The 24965-nt window shown below is 43.9% G+C and overlaps 1 protein-coding gene and 1 long non-coding RNA gene across 6 annotated transcripts in view; one reads left to right on the top strand and one right to left on the bottom strand.

Annotated features, from left to right (window-relative positions):
- EXT2 (exostosin glycosyltransferase 2) overlaps positions 1 to 24965 on the top strand; it is a 203059-nt gene that overhangs the window by 150603 nt on the left and 27491 nt on the right. For 4 of the 5 annotated variants that reach the window (XM_017858117.1, XM_017858115.1, XM_017858113.1 and 1 more), the window contains 2 exons: positions 1057 to 1139; positions 8291 to 9565. In XM_017858117.1, the coding sequence (XP_017713606.1) occupies positions 1057 to 1139; positions 8291 to 8429 (222 nt within the window). In that variant the 3' untranslated portion in view covers positions 8430 to 9565. Of the gene's footprint in view, positions 1 to 1056; positions 1140 to 8290; positions 9566 to 24965 lie in introns of those variants that run through there. The other variant, XM_017858114.1, reaches the window with a different exon arrangement.
- LOC108519258 (uncharacterized) lies at positions 4962 to 23621 on the bottom strand. Its single transcript, XR_001882589.1, has 3 exons — positions 23211 to 23621; positions 5814 to 5875; positions 4962 to 5164 (listed from the first exon to the last, which is right to left on the bottom strand). It is a non-coding gene; the product is annotated as an uncharacterized LOC108519258 (long non-coding RNA).

Raw genomic sequence — 24965 nt, 5'->3', positions numbered from 1 at the left:
TTTTTTTTTTTTTTTGAGACTGAATCTCGCTCTGTCACCAGGCTAGAGTGCAGTGGCACAATCTCGGCTCACTGCAACCTCCGTCTCCTGTGTTCAAGCAATTCTGCTGTCTCAGCCTCCCAAGTAACTGGTTCTACAGGCATACTCAGCCAGATTCAGCTATTTTTTTTTTTTTTTTTTGTATTTTAGTAGAGATGGCGTTTCACCATGTTGGCCAGGCTGATCTTGAACTCCTGAGCTCAGGCACTCCACCCACCTCGGCTTCCCAAAGTGCTAAGATTACAGGTGTGAGCCACTGTGCCTGGCCCCAAATTTGCTTTTTAACATGCTTCAACATGTTTTCAGCTGTCGCTGCTGACTGTGAACAGTAATGCCCAGTGTCTCTATGCTTCTTAGCCTGGACTTAGTTATCTAGCTTTCTTTCCCTTCTATCTCTTCACTGTTTATTTATCTTCACTAGGTTGGGATAGCAGCTTCCCCTGAGTTTGCTAGGAAGATCACTGGTTAAGGTTTGAGAGTGTAGTGGGGAGTCAGGGAAAAAGTTTCAGAGTATGAGGGACCATTCAATTTTTTTCTTGACTCAAGGGAATTGCAGAATAGCTTGGCATCTTCAAGAGCATGGTGCTGCTCATAGCATTTGCCATTAGCTGGAAAGAGGAGAAAGAGCGCATGTTGGAACTAAGGTTACGGTGAAAGTTATGGGAAGCTGTATTTCATCGCCCTTATGGCTACAAGAACAAATGGTGTTTATACAAGGACCTTGGCAGTGAGAAAACAGTCATTAAACAGGAATTAAGGAGCTTGTCATCACCACTTCTTTCCAGTTACAGAAGGCAAAAGCCCTCCAAGCCTTTTTTATTGGGCCCTTGTGTGTTCTGCTGTTGGCTGAGCCAGACAGAGTTGAATGGAGGAATGGCGAGGTGTGTGTCTGTGTGTGTGTGCACGCGCATGCAACATCTCAGCTTACAACACAAAATAATGCAGTGTGGTGTCACAAGCATGATTTTATTGTCCTTGACACTGACAGCCAGGTATGTTTTTATCCTTCTCTGGTAGGTAACCCCACGAAAGAAATTCAAGTGTCCTGAGTGCACAGCCATAGATGGGCTTTCGCTAGACCAAACACACATGGTGGAGAGGTAAGTGAGCCTCAACCAAAAGTGCGCCTTAGCCTCTGATCTCTATTTCCTGCCTTAGGCCTGTTTATGGGACTTTGTTGGAGATATAAGGACAGCAGCTGGTAGCCATAGTCACCTCCATGTGCACTGTGGGAATTGGGTTAGTTCAAGCTCAGGTCACCCAAAGAATTAATTCGGAATGCTACTCACTCAATTTGTAATGGCTGGAAGGGTCTTAAAAATATAGCTGGCCTTAAGCTCCAGAAGCCAAATTCTCCATGTGGACTAAGCAGTTAACCATCTACAGTCATTTGAGTGGAAGCTAGTTAATTCCAAGGAAATACTGGATTATTTTTCAGGGTAATAGCTCCACGTTATAGTAAAAGCTTGATTAGAAAGAATTAAACCAAACCCACCAGAGACAAATTACCTTTGCTGACACTGTGGAAATGCCTGCCAAGAACAGGATCGAAAGCAAAGCCCTCACGTTACAGACAGAGGGGCAAGACAACTCTAAAATACTCTCTTTATTTCGATTCAAGTCAGTTACTCAACAAGTACACCTTTGTGTGAAATGTAATCCTAGGCCTTGTAGGTAAGTATTAAAGGAGTGGGAGATGTATGTCTTCCGTTAAGACTGTACTAGACCTAATAGTTCTCACCTGTACCCCAAAAGTCCCCAAGCTTTGAAGTGCCTGAATCAAACCTAATACTTTCGGAAGACAGTTCTTTATACAAGACAGCAAACTCTGACATCCCAGTAGCGCTTGTCAGGGGACAAAAATGCACTCAGATAAGGATATAGTAGCCTTTTAGAATGAAATATCTAGTTCAGATTTCACAGATCTCATATGCCTCTGCTTGCAGAATTCATTTCTGAAATCTATCAGCTATATTAAAATTCTTCAAGCCTAGAGAATTTTTGCGTGTGTGCAGAAAGTTGTTTCAGTTGGCCTGGATTCTGTAATGTTTTACTCTGTTTTACTCTCTAAATAATCTCTTTATCTTTTTCATATATAAACATTACCCAAACGACATGACCTTCACCAGTTGTTGATGTGAAATAGTATACTGTCACTGGTATCATAAGTATTTCACAGTTAAGGGTAGTGACATACACTGTCATAGCTCCTTTGGAAGAGACCCCAATTGGACTTCTATTGGAGTACATGAAATTGTTATTTAAACCTAAATAACAGTTTGGGGAAAATTCGTAACAGTGAGCTAAGTGGTCATTCATTGGGCTGAGTTAAAATGGTGGGGATACATGGTCCAGGAAAGGAAGTATAGGGAGAAAAGTTGACCTGATGATGGCCTTGAAGTTCATGCTGAGGCTAAACAACTCCTCTAGCACTACTGAGATCTTAACAAATGTAAAGAGGTTTAAAATGCAGTGAGAGCCGGGTGTGATGGCTCACGCCTGTAATCCCAGCACTTTGGGTTGCCAAGGCCGGTGGATCATCTGAGGTCAGGAGTTCAAGACCAGCCTGACCAACATGGTGAAACCCTGTCTCTACTAAAAAAAAAAAAAAAAAATACAAAATTAGCTGAGCGTGTTGGTATATGCCTGTAATCCCAGCTATTTGGGAGGCTGAGACAGGAGAATTACTTGAACCCGGGAGGTGGAGGTTGCAGTGAGCTGAGATCGTGCCGTCACATTCCAGCCTGGGCAACAAGAGTGAAACTCCATATCAAAAAAAAAAAAAGTGCAGTAGGGGAATTTAATTTAGATATAATTATTATTAAACACTGGAGTAACTAAGGGGGATATGGAGGCTTCCTCTTTGGAGTTTCTTTTTTTTTTTTTTTTTTTTAAGAGAAAGGATCTTGCTCTGTTTTGCAGTGATACAATCATGGCTCACTGCAACCTTAAACTCCTAGGCTCAAGTGATCCTCTCATCTGAGCCACCTGAGTAGCTGGGACTACAGGTGCATCCTAGTACCACCATGCTAACTAGTTCTTAAATTTTTTATGGGGACAGGGTCTCACCATGTTACTCAGCCTGGTCTTGAACTCCTGGCTCAAGGTATCTTCTCGCCTAGGGCTCCCAAAGTGCTGAGATTACAGGCACGATAGGATATGTTATGATATGTAGGATATGTAGTTAGGAGGAGATGCTGATGGAGGGATTGGAGCGAACTGTTGGACTTTAACAGTGTCAAGGACCTTAACAGTGTTACATGTATATGTAACAATGCTATTTGTGATGAGTGCCCTGAGAGAGGCTCAAATGGCTATAATTGATCAGGTGAAAGAGAAGTAACTTTTTGCTAGGTTCATTATTAAGAATAACTTTCTAAAAGAGGTGACATTTGAAGTGATCCTTCAAAAATCACTAGGATCCCAACCAGTAAAACCCTGGGCCAGAAGCAGAGACTCTCGGCAATCATTTTTTGTATTTTAGTAGAGACAGGTTTCACCATGTTGGCCAGGATGGTCTTAATCTCCTGACCTCGTGATCTGCCCACCTCGGCCTCCTAAAGTGCTGGGATTACAGGCATGAGCCACCCTGCCTGGGCTTTTTTTTTTTTTGGAAGACCGGAGTTTTATTATTACTCAAATCAGTCTCTGTATATACTTTTATATATGTATATCAAGACATAGATATGTGGAACTAGAATTTCAGAAAGAAGTTTAAAAAGAACGTTGAGCCCAGTCATACCTCAGTATCCATAGGGGATTTGTCCCAGGACCACTAGAGGATACTAAACTTCATGCATGCGCAAGTCCCTTATATAAAGGCCTAGGATTTGTATATAACCTTTGCATATCCTTCTTTATAGTTTAAATCATCTCTAGATTACTTACAATCCCTAATACAACATAAACGCTATGTAAATAGTTGTTACATGGCATCGTTTAGGGAAAAATGACATGAAAAAAAGTCTGTACATGTTTAGTATAGATGCAGTTTTTTTCCAGATATCTTTGATCCAAGGTTGGTTGAATCCACAAACACAGAACCCTTGGATATGGATGGCTAACTGTATTTGGCAGTCATCTGTCCAGAGACAGCGGTTGACTAAAGAAAACCAAAGGCAGAATCTTGGGAAATTCTGACATTTAGGAGACACAAAGAGTAACTGAAAACAGAGAGGTAACCACTGGAAAGGCCAGGAGAGAACCAGGACATACAATGTTCAGAAGCATGGAAGAAGCAAGAAACAGGCAGGCTGGAGAAGGTCTTTGAATTCCATGGTTGTTGGTACCTTACAAAAATAATAGCCAGGTGTGGTGGTGGGCACCTGTAGTCCCAGATACTCGGGACGCTGAGACAGGGGATCACTTGAGCTTAGGAGTTCAAGGCAGTACCACTCCACAATTGCACCTGTGTGAATAGCCACTGCACTCCTGCCTAGGCAACATAGCAAGATCCCCATCTGTAACAAATAGTAATAATGTCATAGAGTATGAAGCCAAAAGGTTTTAGAGTATGAGTCGATGGTGAGGAAGTAGAGTTAGTGAATGTAAACTACTCTTTTGAGAAATTTAACAGAGAATAGAAGGAACCAAATCTGGAAATAAATTAGCAACTGGGAACAAAACTATTTATATTAAAAATTGAGTCACTGAATTATTAAATAAGGCATTTAGATAGGGAGGGAAGGAGACGTGAGTTAAGCTATCTTGGGTAGATAAAGAGATGGTGTTACAACTGTAGAATCCATCCTTCCTTCCTTTTCCCTCCCCCTATCTTTGGCTGGTCTCCTGGCCTCAAACAGGCCTCCTGCCTCAGCCACCTGAGTAGCTGGGATTATAAGTATGAGCCACCATGCCCAGCTGTTTTATTTTTAATAATAATCTTTGCAGAATACACATTTTATGCAAAACAATGAAAGCAGTTAGCCACTGTACAAGTGTGTGTGACCTTGTGTTGGGTTTTGTGGTTCAGTAGCTCATTTATTCCTATATTTGGGGGTCTGGGATCAGAAATCTCAGTTGTGTAGGAGAGTAGCTTCCATTACTGCCCAGCTTCCGTTGCCAGGATCCGCTGTTAGTTCTTTAAGAGTCAGAAGCATGTGTCGCTCTTCATTTTGACAAGTGTCTTCACCAAGGTTAGGGCAGTATGACAGGCAGACAGTATTGATTTAAGAAAAAGAACATAGTATTTTGAATTAGGCTAATCTTTATTCAGATGATGAGTTTGCCACACTTATTAGCTGTCTGACCTAAGGAAATTGACTTTACCTTATCCGAACCTCAATCTGTTCATCTCCTAACATAGGGATATTAATATCTGTCAAATTACAATGTCCATTTATAGGTTCAACAAATATTTATTGAGCATCTTTGTACCCAAGCTGTTATGTGTGGGGATAAATGAAGTAGTGATAACATGAAAGCCTGTAGCACAGGGCCTGGGAATGTTAGTTTCCTTCCCAGTTTCCCCAGCGTTAGTCCTAAAGACTCCTGGTTACTTTAAGTAATGGTATGTGTTTGAAAGGAAAATAGAAAACCATTAGTTCTTTCTTCCCCAGACACCTTCATCACTTCAGAGATAGTCAGTGGCAGTTCTTGGTGTGTTTATACTTGATTGGAAAACCAACACAGGAGAATGGTTACTGACATGGTAGCTGGACCCCTGACAACAGCTCATGTGGGCCACTGGCAAACAGCCAAAATCCTGTCTCCCCTAACCTGCTCTCCAACCCAGACCCCCCATGTGAAAAGAAAGTAGGAAGCACTGTTATTACCTGGCAGGAGAGTTAAGGACCTTGACCGTTCAGTGGAGGCCTGCCGCTTCTCCATTGTGGGTCTGTGTGAAGGAGAAAGAAGTACTCACTAGACCTGGGTTAGCCAGGGGCAGCTGTCAACAAATCAAGCTGGCCTGAGCCCTAGTGGCTTCTTGCCTATGACCCATTCCTGTTTTCAGATCTAGTTACAGAGGAGACATTGTCCTCAATACTCTCTACAGGGCCATGGAACCACTATCCTCTGCCAAGAACCAGGATTCTTCCTTAATACATACTTGCTGGTACCTACGCTGGGCACAGCTGGGCTTTGCTGGCCAGAGTCTGTATGCATAACTAGAAATGAGAAGAATCTGGACATGTTAGAGGCAGAATAACAGTCAAAATTAAAACCTTGGAGAGATTTGATTTTATCTGCCATTGCTTTGACCCCATAATCTGAAGACAGGGAAGCTGTTGTCCCATGCTTGGTCCACCTCACTTTGTTAAAGTTCATCTGTCTTTTCCCCGTCTCCCTTCAATCTGGAACTAGGAACACCACTTCCTGAGTCTCAAAAGACTTCCAGCAGGAGAGAAACTCAGTCACTGGTGTGTAATGGTAGAGTGTGATCCAAAGAGCAGGCTCTATTGCCAGCTCAAACCTGAGTTTAAAACCCAGTTCCACCACGTTCTACCCCTGGGTCGTTCTACCCCTGGGTCCTTGGGCAAGTTGCTTAACCTCTCTGAACCTTAATTTCTTAACCCATAACATGAGGCTACTATAAATCCAATAGTTGGGCAAGGCGGGTGATGAGTATGGGGGAGGATTACTTTAAGGAATCCATGAGATATGTATGTAAATTATCTGGCACATAATAGGTGCTCAGCAGTTGTTAATTTCCAGTCCCCCTCATTGGACCCTAGAATTGTGTTAGTAAGTACATTTGTATCATCTAATTAAGACTTTAGCCTTAGAAGCCAGAATGCCTGCTTTGGCTCTAGCCTTTTCTAGTTATTTGACCTTTGAACATGTTATTTATCCTCTCTGTATCTCAGTCTTCCATTATAAAATGGGAATAATAGTCCTACCCCATAGGGTTGTTATGAGGATTAAGTGCATTATTAATGAGTAGAAAGTAATTTTAACACAGCTTGGAACATACAGTAAATCGTAGTTGTTGCTTTGTGGTATTGGTGGGCATGATAATGTTATGAGTTAAAGGCTCAAAATGAAATAATAACAAATTTTTTTAGAAACATAATGACCAAGAGAGAAGAATTGATCATAGCAGTCTTCTTAATTAACAGCTTTCTTGCTAAAGCTCAAAGCACTTGAACAAAAACTTGTTGGTTAAAATAATTTGAAACAATGCTTGCAGTATCTCTGAGGACAGAAGAGACCTCTCTGGTCTGTGTCTTGACATTCAGCTCCTGCTTGGTGAAAGGTTCTGCCTCCAGTTAGAGTTTGTTCTTTTTGTAGTGCTCTCAGATATCCTGGGCCCGACTGAGGCGAGAGTGTTGACCTTTCTGAAATCCATCCTTGAGGTCCCCTTGACTTCAAAAGCAGCTTTTCCAGGCTTGTTTTCCCCCTGGCCTAGTGCTGAAGCATCCTCATTACCCAGCTGTCACACTCAGTTGGCCTGATTGACCAGAGCCATTCCCGAACACATGCCTGACCTGCTCACCTCTGAGAAGACTGGCTTTGGGAGTGAGGTGGAGATAGGGAGACGGCCTCTCCCCTCCTCCGGTGATGCTGCACTGCACTGGCACTGAAGCAGTTGTTGCTAACAGTTCTGACATGGAAGTGACAAAAATGATGAGAATTATGAAGGCTGTCCTATGTGAACTCCAGCTTTCACAGAAGATTGTGCAGATTGACATCATACCTAGAGACTGCCACTTACAGGCCCTCCGTCAATGTTGGTTGAATGAATGAAGTATTTATTGTTTGAAATTTGGCCCTGTCCCTTTTTTTTTTTTTTTTTTTTTTTTTTTTTTGCCTTTCATCACTGTGAGCAAGATCGCTCCTCTCCTTTTAAACTTCAGTAAACTGAAGCTCAAATCCAAGTAGTTTTTTTTTCTTTCCATCCTTTGCCTTCTCTTAGCTGGCAGAGATGGGGTTAAGAATTGTTGGCAGCTAATCCACCTTGGTTTGAGGCCCTCTCACACTGAGCTGGAGGAATGACTGGAATTTGAGGGGGAGGGGAAAAGATATTGTGACCTTTGCAGGCCCGTGGCCGCCAAGCACCATCTCCTGTTCACGTTCTCCCACCGAACTAATAGTCCAAGTACCCCCAGTTCACCTCTTTTTTCCACACCTGTCAACCTTTTTAAGAACCTGGGAGCAGACTGTGGCTACTTGAGCTTTTTTTGTTGATGTTGAACATTATGTATTTTGCTGTTATCTCTCAGCCTCTTGAACATATTATCTTTTCTCCCTGACCCCATCCTTCTCATTCTGTTCAAACCCCTCCTCCCCACCTCCTTCCCAAACCCCACAGGTCAGAGTGCATCAACAAGTTTGCTTCAGTCTTCGGGACCATGCCTCTCAAGGTGGTGGAACACCGAGCTGACCCTGTCCTGTACAAAGACGACTTTCCTGAGAAACTGAAGAGCTTCCCCAACATTGGCAGCTTATGAAACGTGCCATTAGTGGAGGTCTGAATGTGAGACCAGGACAGAGGGAGAGAACAAGGCCTCCCACCACTCTGATGTCAGAGAAGTGGGTTAAGGGTGGAAGGTTGACCTACTTGGATCTTGGCATGTACCCACCTAACCCACTTTCTCAAGAACAAGAACCTAGAATGAATATCCAAGCACTTCAAGCTATGCAACCTCTGTTCTTGTATTTCTTATGATCTCTGATGGGTTCTTTTCAAAAATGCCAAGTGGAAGCCTTTGTGGCATGCTCCAGAGTTATATCCAGCTGAGGCTCCGTTTGTTTTCAGTTCCGTGTAACAGTCTGGAAGGAAACATCACGGACAGTAAGACTGCTGGAGAAGAGAAGCCTGTCAGCCCATTTTAGGTCTGGGGAATCATGTAAGGGGTACCCAGACCTCACTTTTAGTCATTTACATCAGTGAGTTCTTTCGAGGAACAGCCAAACCCAGAATTTGGTGCAAAACCCAAACATCTTGGTGGGATTTGATAAATGCCTTGGGACCTGGAGTGCTGGGCTTGTGCACAGGAAGAGCACCAGCCGCTGAGTCAGGACCCTGTCAGTTCCATGAACTATTCCTCTTTGGTTTGGCTTTTTGATATGATTAAAATTATTTTTTATTCCTTTTTCTACTGTGTCTTAAACACCAATTCCTGACAGTCCAAGGAACCACCTTTCTCTCTTGGTATATTTAACTCCGTCTTTGGCCCGACAACAGTCTTCTGCCCGTGTCTGGGAGCACACGCCAGGAGGAATGTCTGGTACCCTGTGCATCCAGCGTAAGAAGGTCCCAAATGGTAACCATTTTAAGAGCAGATGACTCAGAAACCTCCAGAGGAATCTGTTTGCTTCCTGATTAGATCCAGTCAATGTTTTACAGGTATTGTCAGAGAAAACCAGAGGGTCTGTACTAGCCATGCAAGGAGTGGCTCTAGCTGGTACCTGTAAAAGTTGTGGGAATTGTGACCCCCATCCCAAGGGGATTCCAAAATTTCTCTCAATAAACTTAACATTAGCCAGGGAGGTTCTGGCTAACGTTAAATGCTGCTATTCAACTGCTTTGCAACAGTTGCTGGTATATTTAAATCATTAAATTTCAGTATTTACTAATACTGCACATGTGTGAATTATACCTCTTTAAGCCCAGTTGATGAACAAATCTACCCTGGCAAATGTTAAATGTTATGGATTCGAAACAGATTTATCTGGCTCTAATATTAAGATTAGCCACAGTTTGGTCTTTCGCCATAACATATGTCCCCAAAACACAAAATACATAACAATTTGCTTAGAATATGGATGTAATTACAGAAACCTAGTTGTTATGCTAGTCGACATCACTCATACAGCATCCATTGTTCTGTTGAGTGACATGAAGGTGGGCAGTTATTATGCTGTAGTTTCATCAAGAGTCACTTCAGATGTGTTCCCTAGACTTTGAGAGGTCAAAGAAAATTTCAGAAGTAGCAAAGTTGGAAGTGGAAATCGTAAGAGTTTTGTCTTCTTTCATTTGAATGAGTGATTGAATCCTGGACTATTATTGCCAAAGGGGGCAAGCAATCATCTCATCCAGTTTGTTCATTTTGCAAATGCAGAAACTGAAGCTGTGATTTTTTTCAGTGTCCGACAACAGCAAACACAGGTGCTTAACAAATACTTTTGATTTGGGTAATATGTCCTGGTCAGTGGGAGACATAGGAAAGCATTTTGGTCTCATAGTCACAATATTGGGGACGATATGATAGAAAGCAAGGAAAAGATTTCTGTTGTCACCCAGGTACCCGAGGCTGACAAGCACAGTGGGGACCTCTAACCTTTCTAGGGATTTTCTAGTTTTCCAAGATGTGGGGCAGGTATAGGGGAGGGCCTTACCTTGAAACCTCTGCTGAGAGCTGTGGACTTTGCTGGCATTGTGTATGTGTCCTATTGCCCTGGCTTCTTCAGCTATTTCCGTCCTTTTGCTCATCACTGAATGCACTACCTTAGTGGCTGGTTTCTAATGCAGCTTCTCTCCCAAAGGGTACATTTTTAAATGTTTCTTTTTTAAAAGCTTAATAGTCCTTTGATTTTGGAAGAGGAACTCTTTCACCTGAGTTCGTTGTGAGCCCTAGAGAGCTGTGTGACTTTGTCATCGTCATAGGAGTCGTTGGACTTTAAAGGGATTACAACTCCATTTAAAGTACCTCATTACTCCCAGGAATACTGGGTGTTAGATCTTGCAACATAGCATAAAACAGTTTATGTTAAAGAAGGAGCATTCTATCCTAGGCACCTGAAACAACCTCAAAGGTGAGGATACCCTCTGCACAGACAGGTGGTATAGTCACGGTAGAAATTCAGGACAGGGATGTAGCAGGTGATGGCGATTCATGGATTCAGAGTGGGCTAGGGACTCCACTTCCTTGTTAGTGTATTTCTGAGCTGCTAACCAGCAAACCTCACCCATAAGCTTAGGTCAGGATCATCTGCCCTTGGGATGCCATAGAGCCTGGTTTCAGAAGCGGAACAATCATGCTAATTAAAATGTCATGTTCTGGCCTACAGCAGACAACAGCTGGTTTTAGATTAAGAAATCATTTTAAAGAAATCACATCTTACTGACCTATAGAGAAGACGAACTTGAACTGGCCCTGGCCCAAGTACACACTGAGCCACTGGCTTTGCCCCCAGGGACCTAACTGGGCTGGGCCTGCTTGGAATGCCGGGGCTGGAAATACTTTTTTATTTTGCTGATTAACATTACATAGTTGTTAAAATGTTTGTCTCATGTATTTTACCAACCCTCACACATTTAGGTATAAACCTCTTTTTCTGGAAGAATTAAAGAGGAAAACAGCAACTTTAGTTGTCAGAATCTTGTGTTCTTTCCTGCCAGTGATGCTCTGCTGTATCTTTTTTCTTTTTTTTTTTTTTTTTTTTTTTTTTTTTTTTGAGACAGAGTCTCGCTCTTGTCTCCCAGGCTGGAGTGCAATAGCGTGATTCCGGCTCACTGCATCCTCCGCCTCCCAGGTTCCAGCGATTCTCCTGCCTCAGCCTCCCAAGTAGCTGGGACTACAGGCGCCTGCCACCACGTATGGCTAATTTGTTTGTGTTTTTAGTAGCGGCAGGGTTTCACCGTGTTGGCCAGGCTGGTCTCAAACTCCTGACCTCAGGTGCTCCACATACCTTGGCCTCCCAAAGTGCTGGGATTACAGGCATGAACCCCCACGCTCAGCTGCTGTATCCTTTCTTTACTCAGTGTCATCGAGTTCAAAGTTCTAACCACCCTGGTTTCTGTGCCACAGCCTCATCTACTTCCAGCTGGGCTTTGAACTCATGGTTTTTAAGTGCTGGTTTCTCTGCTGCCTTTGGAAAAAGGTGACCATCATGGTGGTCTGTGCTAACGCAGACTGGGAGCTGCAAGAGACAAACTCTGTCTTGGCTCTCATTGGCCGCAGGTGTAGCTAAGAACCCTGTGATCCCAGCTTCCTTCTCGGATGATAGCCTCTGACAGGCACCATGCCAGGAGGAAACTAGAGCATCTTTATCACTGAAAGAGAGCACGTTTCTATCCACAGGTTCTGAAGTTGATTTGGGGTTAAAATCCAAGAACCTTTGATGGTTTTCAGCCAAGATAGTAATCAGAAAGTAGATGGAGCAGAGACTGGGTTTGGGAAGTGGTGGGATTCTGGGAAGGCTCTTCAAGCTCTGCAGTGAGAGCCTGTGAGGACCCAGCTGATAGGGTAAAGGCTTTGGGTATTGGAGACTTCCCATCAGCCACCCATCCTGAGCCTGCTGTGTTTCCTTTGCTTTGTAGCTCCTTTGGGGGTATGCTGCTTTTTCCATTTCTCTTGGCTCAGGTACTCTTCCACTGAAGCAAGAGAAGCCACAATGGGCTGTTCCCCAAGCAGCCCTGGCACGGAGAGGCAGAGTAGAGAATGCTAAACTGGCCCCATACCTCTTCCAGCCACTTCCTGAGGAGCAGTTCTGGCAGGAGTGTTAACCATATTGGCAGCAGCTTCCATCCAGAGAGACTTTGAAAGCAACTTGAGCTTTCCACTGCAGGGCCTGGAGGCATATGAAACCTGTGGGGCCTGCCCCTACTCATTTCACCCCTGAGCTCTGTCCAAGCCCTGGAGCTCCTATCCTCGGCGTGTGTTTGGTACTCACCCACTTTCTACTTCTGAGTAGAATCAAGGGCAGCATTTGGTCCCTTTATGCCAGCCATGCATCATCTGTGAACAGGCCTTATTGAGCTTATCTTGGCAGAGGAAAGTCAGGCAGGCAAGACCCACTCTAAATTTTAATGTTTCCCCCTCATTTTAGGGTAGGAGCTGTGAGTTCATTTGAAGACTGGGTGAGGGCATTGTAAGCTCAAGCCACAGCCTCTCTTGCACCTCCATTAAATGGACTGTTAGGGATCCCCAGCTTCCCCACATTTCCTGGGAGGGTGTGTGGGTCTGTACAGGCAACCTCGTGTCATTCTTTCAATCTCTGGCTCACCATTGCTGGCAACAGTGGGAAGATAATCAGAGAAAGTTTGGCTCCCTCTCCTAAGTTTCCAGGCCTCTTTCCTTTTCAAGAAATAGTTGAGTCACCAGCATCTGTATCTGGCATTTTGTTTCTTCACATTTGCAACCATTTTAGGGTAGAGCTTTTTTTTTTTTAAACAGAGTCTCACTCTGTCCCATCGGCTGGAGTGCAGAGCTGTGATCATGGCTTGCTGCAGCCTCAAACTCCTGGGCTCAAGCAATCTTCCCATCTCAGCCTTCCAAGTATCTGAAACTAAAAGCATGCACCACCATACCTAGCTTATTTTTTCTGTAGAGACAGGGCCTCACTATGTTGCTTAGGCTGGTCTCTAACTCCTGGGCTCAAGTGATCCTCCTGCCTCAGCATCCCAAAGTGTTGGGATTACAGGTGTGAACCACCATGCCTGGCCCAGGATAGCGCTTTTTCCTTTCTTCTGCTCTCCATTGGTTGGACCACTGGCTGCGTCTCTTCCCACTCTCCCTGAAAGGCACAGAACTATCAGACAGAAGACGAGGTAGTTCTCAAGAGGGACCAGGCAGCTATGTCTGCTAGAGGCTTCCTCAGCAAAGCCCCATCTTGTCTACAACCTCTCAGGAACTGCAGGCGGGGTGGGAGCGGCTGACAAAGCAGGGATCCATATGTCTTAGACCAAAGCCACCAGTCAGGCCTTGCCACCATATAGAACCTTCCCTTTAGAATATATTTATTTGGACTTTTACTTATAGCTGCAAACATACCATTGGCTACTATACCCAAGCATCAACTCAAGGAACATTTGGTTTTCTGGTGAGCACAGCTGAAGAACAACCAACTAGTTACTAATCCAGTTGAGGGAAGAGAACATTTATTCAGTCATTCTATTATTCCTACTATTCATTTTCTCACGAAAATGTAGTCTTTGGCCAGGCATGGTGACTCACATCTGTAATCCCAGCACTTTGGGAGGCCGAGGTGGGCGGATCATGAGGCCAGGAGATTGAGACCCTCCTGGCTAACACAGTGAAACCCCATCTCTACTAAAAATACAAAAAACTAGCCGGGCATAGTGGTGTGCTCCTGTAGTCCCAGCTACTCAGGAGGCTGAGGCAGGAGAATGGCGTGAACCCGGGAGGCAGAGCTTACAGGGAGCCAAGATCGCACCACTGCACTCCAGCCTGGGCAACAGAGCAAGACTCCATCTCAAAAAAAGAAAATGTAGTCTTTGCCAGACAGTGTGGTAGGCCCAGGAGATACAGGAATTAGAGCTAAGACAGTGTCCCTACCCTGTTCTTGAGCTCCAGTTCTAGTGGGAGTTCTTGAGCTTGGTAAGATGGTATGAGTCCATCAGTGGCCCAGGACTCTTAAGCATGTATGTTTTAGTCCCAGCTATAAATGAGGATTCCATTAACCCCATCTTCTCCAATGTATGGAGGATGCAAGAAGCTTTAAAATGTCCTTTTCTCACAGTGTCTTCCCTTGACCATGCCTTAGTTTCTTTCCTCAGCCAGAAATTGGAGATAGCAAGAGCACTTATGCCTGAGTTGGTGAGATGGAACGATGTATCAGATCTCTTCCCCTTTTATTAACTGGATCGTTTACCAGATTGTACCTGGTGATGCTGCCAGCCAGCCCTCTTCCGGCCCCTATTTCTGCTTACCCTGTTACCAGAGAGCCTGGGGGTCTGGATCCTATCTGGCCCCGTCAGGGTGGATTACCAAATGAGCAGTTCTTTTGCCCCAGTCCCTTTCCTGTGCTATCAATAAGCCCCATGTTTATTTTCTTACGTTATTGAAATGAGCACTTGTGATTTGGGCCTCTTTTGAGGAGTCCGGAGAGCGTCCATCCGGTGCCTGGTGAGGGCCCTGCCTGGCTGGCTGCTGTCTGAAGCTATTTGGAGTCCTCTCCCTGTGTTTTCTGTGTGGCTTAATTTCAATAGAAAGGGCTGTATGCAGCCCTGTATCTGCTGATTTTCAGGTTTCAACTTTCTGCCAGCATCACTGCCTGCTTAGAAGTAAAGTTATGTTTCTCATTAAGGGGATAACAGCCACAATTGAGGTAATTAACTAAAATTGTACATTGGTGGCAGCAGCTCCTATAGGATTTCCAATAGTCTTTCTCTAGTAGATCCTTGGGGGCTCACCTTGATCTCCTGTCTTCTGTCTACCCTGCACCAATATACCTTGTCCTCTTTTCCAGATATAGTTTCAATAATTTTTTTCCTAACAGCCTTTTTGTCACCAGTTGGTTTGATATCTTACAACTTGGCCAAATGAGGGTTCCATTAACTCCATCCTGTCCAAAGCATGGAGGATTCAAGGATTTTTTTTTTTTTTCCTCTCTCTCTCTCATAGCACCTTTCAGTTGCCAGTTGTACCCTGGCCCTTCTTTGGAAGTCACAATGATGAATATCCTTTAATAAGAGATTGATGCTCTTTCAACTCTCATGTCATCTGTACCATCTCAATGGAGAGGATGACTTTGGATGAGGTTGGGATAGAAAGGAAACATTTGGAAGTCCACTGCAGTGCTGTGTGGAAGTCTGGGGTTTAGGAAATATTTGGAGGGAGAACTTCCTAAGGAATGATTTTTGGTTCCTTTAGGCCTTAACAACACACCAAAAGTATCCTGTGAGACTATAAGCAGGACACAACATTGTTTCTCGCCTTGGGCTGTGACTATTATCTACGTCTCAGTACAGATTACTTTGGTTAAATCACTCAGTAAAGAAATCTTTTCATGCCCACAATCTGAACCTGAGGGCTATTACTGAAGAGAATTGTATCTGACACCAAAATTTACTTTACTTTCAGAGAAAGAACCAAGAGAAGGTAAATTTTCACTCATGTTTTTAAGTCTATTGTCTTTAAAAGATTATATTCCCTTAAAAAGTAAAAAACCCAATGTGATGGTTTCCTTCAGTCAACAAATACTTATTGAGCAGTTATTGTGTGCCAGATACTGTTTTTGGTGTGAGGATATGGCATGGAACAAAACAATGTACCTACTTTCATCAAACTTACATTCTAATGAGGAAGATAACCAAAACAAGTAACTGAATATAATTTCAAATGTCAATAAATGCTGTAAAGAAAATAAAGCAGAGTGTTACATGTGGCTAATGACTTGGAGACATTTTAGGTAGGTTGATCAGAGGTGATATTTAAACACAAATGTAAATGTTGAGGAGTGAACCACGAGCACACCAGGCAGAGGGAAGAGCTGGTATAAAGGCCCTCAGGCAGGAACAAGCTCAGCTTATTTTAAGAACAGTAAGAATAATATCTGAAGCGTATTGAGTATGGAGAGCATGATAGATGATGATGCCAGAAAGGTAGACCAGTGCCAAATTGTGTTAGGATCATATGGGCCAAAAGGATTCTAGAGTCTTACTATGAGTAAGGATGGGAAGACACTGGATAGTTTTAAGCAAGAGAGTGACATATCTGAATGGCATTTTTAAAAAGGTTATCCCTGCTACTGCGTGGACAATAGGCTGTAAGGAGCAAGAGTAGTAGAAAGGAATTCAGCTAGGACACTATTCTAGGGACCCGAAGTAAGAAATGGTGACCTAAACTAGGATGGTAGCAGCAGAGGTGGTGAGAAGTTATACTGGAAGTAGAGTTTATTGGATGTACTGATGAATTGAATGTAAGAGATGAAAACAAAAGAGGATTTACAGGTAACTCCAAGGTTTTTATACTGAGTAACTGCATGATACCGTGAGCTGAAATATGTCAGACTGAGCAGGGTGAGGGCAAGGAAATGTTGAGAGAGAAAAATCAAGAGCTCTACTTTGAACATGTTAAGTTTAAGATGTCTATTGGACATCTAAGGTATAGTGTCATTTAAACAGTTGGTTATCTAGAGTTCAGAGGAAAAGTTATGACTGAAAATAAAGATGGGATTTAAAACCCTAGGACTCAATAAGATTACCCAGAGAATTAGTGTAGCTAGAGAGGTGACAAGGATAGGGGCCCAAGTACTAGGCCCACTCTAACATTTACAGGTAGAGAATAAAAGGAAGAACCAGCAAAGGAGACGACGTAGTTGTCAGTGAATTAGGAAGAAAACCAGGAAGGTGTCTGTAAGATACCTGTGATAAATTAGAAGTGCATGCTGTAAACTCTAGGGCAACCACTAAAAATCACTTTTAAAAGAGGCAAGGCTAATAAGGCAATACTGGAAATGGAATATCAAAAGTATACTCAATCAAAAAGCAGGAAAAGAAAAGTAAACAAAGGACAAAAGGGACAAATGGAAACAAAGAGCAAGATAGGGTTAAACCCAAACATGTCACCAATTACATTAAATGTAAATGATCTAAACACTATAATTAAAGGGCGGAGATTATCAGGCTGAATTAAGCAGCAAGTGCAATTACATGCTGTCTACAAGGAAAACCCCTATAAAAGTTAAGTTTAAAAAGTAAAAGAGTAGAAAAGATATACTATACAAATAATAGTCATGAGAAAGTGAGAGTGTATCATCAGGGAGCAAGAGGAACATTTCATAATGATAAAGAGGCCCAGTCATCAAGAAGACAGAACAAGATAATCCTAAAATGTGTGTGCATTAAATAACAATGCCTCGAAATACATAAAGCAAAAACTAACACTGAAAGAGAAATAGAAAACCCACAATTATATATAGATGTTTCAACGCTCCTCTCTTAGTAAGTGATATAACAAGTTGATAGAAAAATGTAGATGACCTGAATAACACTGTCAACAACCTTGGCTTAATTGACAGTTATAGAACACTTCATCTGCTGTAGCTGAATACACATTCTTCTTAAGTGCACATGCAACATTTACCTCAAATGCGTTACACAAAAATAAGTCTCAGTAATTTTAGAGGAATTGAAAACATTAAAAAGTTATCTGACCACAGTGAAGTTAAATTTGAAATCAATAACAGATATCTGAGAATATCCCCAGTAGTTGGGAATTAAATAACATTTCTAAATAATACATGGATAAATAAAGACACAAAGGAAATTAGAAAATATTTTGAGTAAAAATGAAAACAGTGTATCAAAATGTGTAGGGTACTTAGAGATTTATAGCTTGAAGAGTTTAAATTAGAAAAAAAGAAAAGTCTGCAGTAAGAAACTAGGAAAAATAGCAAAATAAACTCAAAGTAAGTAGAAAGAATAAAAATAAGAACAGAAATCAATGGAGTAGAAAATGGAAAACAATGGAAAAAACCAAAAACTGGTTATTTGAAAAAGATTAATAACTGCTCAAGACTGCTAAAGGGAAAAAAAAAAGAACTAAGATACAAATTGACAGTATCAAGAATCAGAGGGGAACATTGGAACAGATTCTAAACATTAGAAGGATAATACGTTGCTATGATCTGAATTTTTGTGTGCCTCCCTGCACCCACTCCCCTCCAAATGTATGTGTTGAAGCTTAATCCCCGTTGCACTGGTGTTGGCAGGTGTGGCATCTAGCAGGTAATTAGCTCATGAGCAGAGCTCTCATGAATGTGATTAGTGTCATTATAAAAGAGACCTGAGAGAGAGCACGTTTGTGCCTTCTACCACATGAGGACACTTAGAAGGTGCCATCTGGCCGGGCGCGGTGGCTCAAGCCTGTAATCCCAGCACTTTGGGAGGCCGAGACGGGCGGATCACGAGGTCAGGAGATCGAGACCATCCTGGCTAACATGGTGAAACCCCGTCTCTACTAAAAAATACAAAAAACTAGCCGGGCGAGGTGGCGGCGCCTGTAGTCCCAGCTACCCGGGAGGCTGAGACAGGAGAATGGCGTGAACCCGGGAGGCGGAGCTTGCAGTGAGCTGAGATCCGGCCACAGCACTCCAGCCTGGGTGACAGAGCGAGACTCCGTCTCAAGGAAAAAAAAAAAAAAAAAAAAAAAAAAAAAAAAAGAAGGTGCCATCTATAAGGAATGGGCCTTACCCAGACACCAAATCTGCCAAAACCTAGATCTTGGATTTTCCAGCCTCCAGAACTGTGAGCAATAAGTTTCTATTGTTTATAAATTACCAGTCTAACATATTTAGCTGTAGCAGCCCAAACAGATGAAGAAATATGAACTTTATAACAATAATTTCTGTAACTTACATGAAATGAACACAATCCATGAAAGACACAAATTGACAAAACTGCCTGAAGAAGAAATGGAAAATCTGAATACCCTTGTATCTGTTAAAGAAATCTGTAATTTAAAATGTTTTGCAAAGAAATACCTAGGTCCATATAGTTTTACTGGCTAATTCTATCAAACAGTTAAGGAAGAAATAATACCAATCTATTCAAACCCTTTTCAGAAAATAGAAGGGAGGAAGTATGTTTCAATTAATTTTAAGTGGCCATTACTACGCTGATACCAAAGCCAGATAAAAACCTTACAAGAAGAAAACTGCAGACCAATAGCCTTCCTGAACATAAGTGCAAAATCCTTAACAAAATGTTGGCAGATTGATACAAGATTAAAGAATACAAAGTTGGTCGAATGTTGGAAAATCAATGTAATTCACAATAGAGTAAAAGAGAATATTTGTGTGATTGTCTCACTAGATATAGAAAAAGCATTTGACAAAATTCCGTACCGGAATTGTTTTTAAAGAAACAGATGCTCACGCCTGTAATCCCAGCACTTTAGGGGGCTGAGGCGGGTGGATCATGAGGTCAGGAGATCGAGACCATCCTGGCAAACACGGTGAAACCCCATCTCTACTAAAAATACAAAAAAATTTAGCTGGGCATGGTGGCGGGCACCTGTAGTCCCAGCTACTCAGGAGGCTGAGGCAGGGGAATGACATGAACCTGGGGGACAGAGCTTGCAGTGAGTGGAGATCGCGCCACTGCACTCCAGCCTGGGCAACAGAGCAAGACCCCGTCTCAAAAAAAAAAAAAAATAGAAAACATATCCACACAAAAACTTGCACACAAATGTTCATAGCCAACTTTATTCAGAATAGCCAAAAGCTGGAAATAAGTCAAATGTTCAAGAGCAGATGAATGGATAGACAAATTCTGGTATATTCATACAATGAAATACAACTCAGCAATACAAATACTGAACTACTGAGTGACACAACATGGATGAGTTTCCAAAATAGGTGAGCAAAAAAAAAAAAAAAAAAAAAAAAAAAAACAAAAAAAAAAAAACCAGACACAAAAGAGTACATACTGTATGTATGAAGTGTTGATTTAAAAAAAAAAAAAAAGCTAATGGTTAAAATTATCATCTTTTTCAGTTCCTTGGTTTATCCTGGACTGGTATATCTTTCCTTCCTTAACCTGGGATTTGCTTAGGGCCTCCGGATCTAGGATGCCTCCAGTCCCATTGCCTCAGTCTGGTGCGTTCTTGGTATGGAATGCAGATCTGCCAACTAGGTGGCTGACATTTATTAAATGCTGGCCATGTGAGGGATGCCATGCCAGGTTCTTCAGATAAACAGGCAAAGGAGACATCATTTCCGCCTTCAAGGAACTCATTGAATTGATAAACACAGGAGATTAATCAGTTGCAGTCCTATCTGCTGTATAAGGCAGTGCATGACAAAGGGCAAATTGCACACATTCTCCACTGTGGAAGGATAGTAGGATTACTACTGCCTTGGTCAAGGAGGTACCACTTGAAGGGGCTGTGAAGAGTTAATGCATGAAGATGGGCATTAGGTGGACAGGGGTGTGTTGACCAATAACCCTCCTGAACATAATTGCAAAATCCTTAACAAATAAAGATGCACGCTGGGGCAGGAATTCGACCTGAGGGAAGTGAAAGGAAACAAGAAGATGGGAAAATATAAAGGATGTCCTAAGTCTTCAGGAGCACAGAGCCCAGACTGGGGAATTAGAAACAACAAGGTTGAACAGGATTTGAGGGCTACATGAAAGAGCTGGAACTCCAGTCTGTAGGCTGTGTGAAGGTTTTCAGGTGAATGTGCTGGTAAAGAATGGATCAGAGCTGAGTTTTGGCATCCCTGTTGTTGATGGAGTGGACCAGGGAGAGACTGGGAATGAGATGTAGCCACTTCACAGTAGCCTGGGTAGAAAGGGAAAGGGCGCTGAACCAGAATGGCTGCTGGCAATGCTGAGACCCTTTTGGATATGGGGATGGGAAAAGGAGCCCCCTGTCCATTTCTGTGCCTTCCCCTCACCCCGATAACACATACCAGCCACGCTGCTTGTTGTGTGCCCTCCCTTCATATACTGAAGCCCTAACCCCCAATGTAACTGCATTTGCAGATAGTGCTTTTAAAGAGGTAATAAAGGTTAAGTGAGGTCATAAGTGTGGAACCCTACTCCAATAAGCCTGGTGTCCTTAAAAGAGGAAGGGGCACCAGACCTGTCTACATGTGTGCACAGAGGAAGGGCTATGTGAGGACACAGAGAGAAGGCAGTCTTCTATTAACATAAGCCAGAAAGAGGCCAGAAACCAGATTTGCCAGCACCTTGATCACGGACTTCTGGCCTCCAGAACTAGGAGAAAATAAATGTCTGTTAGCCACCCACTGTGTGGTATTTTGTTATGGCAGCCCAAGCAGATTAATACACTACTCTCCCCCAGGTCCCTCACTGCCTCCCCACCCCCGCCAATCTGATAGACATAATATCGGACGTTCCCAGTGCTCCATAGTATGGTGTCACTTTTGTGAAGCAGTTATCTGATGTTTGGCGCCCTGCCCTTAGCCACCTGGATGGAAGTCAACCCCTTTGGCCTTCCCAGCCTCCAGTGTGCATGATTCCCCCATTGTGCAACTCTCCACTATTTTCAAATATTTTAACTTTTGGACTTTGTAACCACCTGATGAGATAAGCAGGAAGCAGTTGGTTATCCCCATTTTACAGATGAAAAAATTGAACATGAAAGCATTTTTGTGGCTTGCCAAAGGTAACAGAGGTAAGTTGCAAAGTCAGTTCTTAAACTCATGTCTCCTGTCTCTCGCTTCACCACGTGGGTTCCTGGCCAGTGCTCTCCCATGCTTTTGTCTGGACAGTACTTTCTGTCTATACCTATCTTGGAGAAGAGCTATAGTTTGCCTTGTGTTTCATCCTTCCTTAGGCTTTTATCCCTTCCCCTGTCCTCTCAGCACACACACACACACATGCACACTCATTTATTTTCATTCTTTCCCATGATGTAGCTTGGCCCTACTATCATAGCCACAGGGAGCCCCTTCCTTTCCCGAAGAGCCTGGAAATTACAGAGGTACAGTGGGTAGAGGACAGAGAAGGGATAGAGAGGGGGCTTGTGATGCAACCAAAGGAGAAATCCCAGGAGGCAGGGCAAGAACACTGTGTCCTCTGCACATCTAAGGACCACATCCTGACTGGGGTTCCAGGCAGATCTCATGCAGGCACTACAGTGGGTTTTCTCCCAACTAGTTAAGGCAACACCTTAACACATGGTGTACACATGCTCATAAACTGAAGCTCCCTGTGGAGGTTTGCCCTTCCTCAAGCCTGTTGGTCTGTGTTGAGCTTAAAAAAAAAAAAAAAAAAAAAATCTGTTTGGAATCACACAGAATTCCTGGGAAAATTTCAACTCTCACACCCCATTGTCTTCTGGCACTAACTTGCATCTTCTCACTTGTGCACATAGACAGTTTGCAGTCAGCCCTATTTTGGGGAACTGGCTATTTGTGGAGAGCCTATTGTTCCTTAGCTGCTGAGCATGCAAGTCTAGACCTGTGGAAGGAGAGGTACCACCACCACTCCACACCCTGCTCGCCAGATTGAGGATTCTGCTGTCACATGGCCCAACCAGCTTGTGGAGCCCTGGGGTTGGCTCTGTTGCCTGTAGCAAGACTTGGGACAATGGGATTGGTGATGAGCTGAAGGCAAGAGTGGTTTTTGCTGGGGTTGGCACCAAGGCAGGAACGGAGCTGTCTTCAGCCAGCCGCTGAAGCTGGAGTTGAGAGTAGAGGGCTTAAGGGCACGAGGATTATCCAGGGATGCTGGAGCCCAGGGACAAGTGGAGAAGCTTCCAGATGCACACTCTTGGACACAGGACCTCTTGCGCCATCTTGGGGAGCTGGCCTGGTGCTGGCCCAACCCCAGCAACACTAAATAAAGAGGTCAGGTTTACTGCCGTGGCCACAGCTCATCATGAATGCACGTGAACCCTGGAGGAATGGGGTGGATGGGGTTCATGGTCAAGCAGAGGCTCTGACACTCCCGGAAGATCTCTAGTGGGCTGAGTCAGCTTCCAGCTGTCTCTAAAACGAATCCCTGAGTGTCCTCTGACCTCCCTCCTCCCACCCTTAATCAAAACAGAGCATCTCATTATTCTCACCTTCCCATTCATTCACCCAGTTACCTGACGTTCTTATTCTCTCAGACATTCAGATGTGAACACAACCTGTCTTCTCTTTGAAGAGCCTTTCAGGGACGTGAGGAAGTCAGGTGTATAAATAGATAACTTATAAGTATTATGTGCCGTCATAGTATTATGACACAAACAGTTTTGTGGAGGCACAGAAGGGCAGATGTTGACCTAGGGGTGGAAGTTGAGGTGAGGGCGTGGGCTTAGGAAAGAGCTTCACAGAGGGTGCTATCATTTGGAGGATACACTGCAGAGTGGCTGGGTGCATTGGAGGGGATCTAGGGAGCAGACAGAGGCATTCTACGAAGAGATAGCAAGTCCAGTGGTGTGGCCAGGTGAAAGGGCCTAGATGGCTTGGGGAACAATGAGCTGTGCTGGGTGGTCAGACAGTGAAGGGCTGAGTCATAGTCCACAGCCAGAGGAGGCCCTGCTGGCCCTGACCTTGTCCTTGTCCTCCCCAGAGACCACTGAGGCACAGGTCCCAGGGGTGGGCTACCTGCGTCCCCCGTGATGCCTAAGTCACCCATCAGGCCAGTCTTCCTCTTCAGCAGTGGCACTCATCTGGACTCTGCGGGATTTGAGGAGTGCTCAGCTCCCACAGGAAGAAGCAGGAGTGTGAGGTAGAGACAGCACCCCGTGGCTTCACATGTGGTTTGCACATGGCTTTTCTCCCTCTCTGCTTCAATTCCTGCCCTGTGACTTGGCAGTGATTTGGTGTGGAGCGTCCAAGTGCTGCCATGACCCTGAGCCCTAATATAGGACAGGTGTCATTTTTTAAAAAAACAAGGTCCCAGTCCAGGTCAACCTAAAACCCAGTTGGGTCTATACTGAATATGAATGCACTGGCACAGGTATCAAATCTGAGATGTGGTTCCAAGAGAATAATGTTCAAATAGTTGGAAAGAGAGGATGAAAAGGAGCTTGTTGTTGTTGTTGTTTTATCAGACTCACCGCTGGGAGCTGGAGGGAGATGTCATTCCCTGGGAGTAATCATTGTCCCTTATGTCACTATGCCACGTCGGCTTACAAAGCCCATGCATGGACATTGTCCATTTAATCCTCCCCACACATTGGTAAGCCAAGCAGGGACAGGTCTTATTTCTATCCTTCAGATGTGAGAACTGAGAGTCAGCTGGTTTGGTCAACAAAAATGACTCCCTGTCCACACAGTGGTCCCCTGGAGGCTGACTGCCTCTTCCTGAGTCACCTTCATACTGGAAGGCAAGGAGATACCTATTTCACAGTAGAACCTGGGTTCCTTCTGCTTCATAGTTTGTCTTCAGAGATTTGCTTTAAAAGTTGTCTGACCATACCTCCCGGAAGGACAGTTCCCCCGGCCACTCAGTAGCAGAGCCAGAACTGGGACCCACCTCTCCTGGAGGTCCCCCGCCCTGTGCTCCTGGTGCCAAGCAGGCTGTGGCCCTCTCATGCTTTCAGAGCAACCCTGGGAACAGAACGGTACTCAGTGGCACCGAGAGGCTGGCAGTGCTGGTTGTGAAGACCTCACTGCACAGTCTGTGCCAACCATACCCCAGATGCAGGGGAGTCAGACAGCTGCTGCTGCAACCCTTTGGGCTGCCTGAGAAGTGGGCTCTGGTACCCCCTGCCCCCTTCTAGCTTCCCTGCAGTGCAGACAGGTCCTCTGGGACAAGGGGGCTGGGTATGTCCCAGACCTTCGCAGGCCACGCACCCCTTCTTTGTGCAGGAGCATCAGCCGGCCACCTG

This window comes from Rhinopithecus bieti, unplaced genomic scaffold, assembly GCF_001698545.2.
Source record: "Rhinopithecus bieti isolate Rb0 unplaced genomic scaffold, ASM169854v2 scaffold_46101, whole genome shotgun sequence".
Classification (NCBI taxonomy): Eukaryota; Metazoa; Chordata; class Mammalia; order Primates; family Cercopithecidae; genus Rhinopithecus; species Rhinopithecus bieti.
The sequence above is the reverse complement of the archived record's forward strand: the minus strand, read 5'-3'. Positions and strand labels throughout refer to the sequence as shown.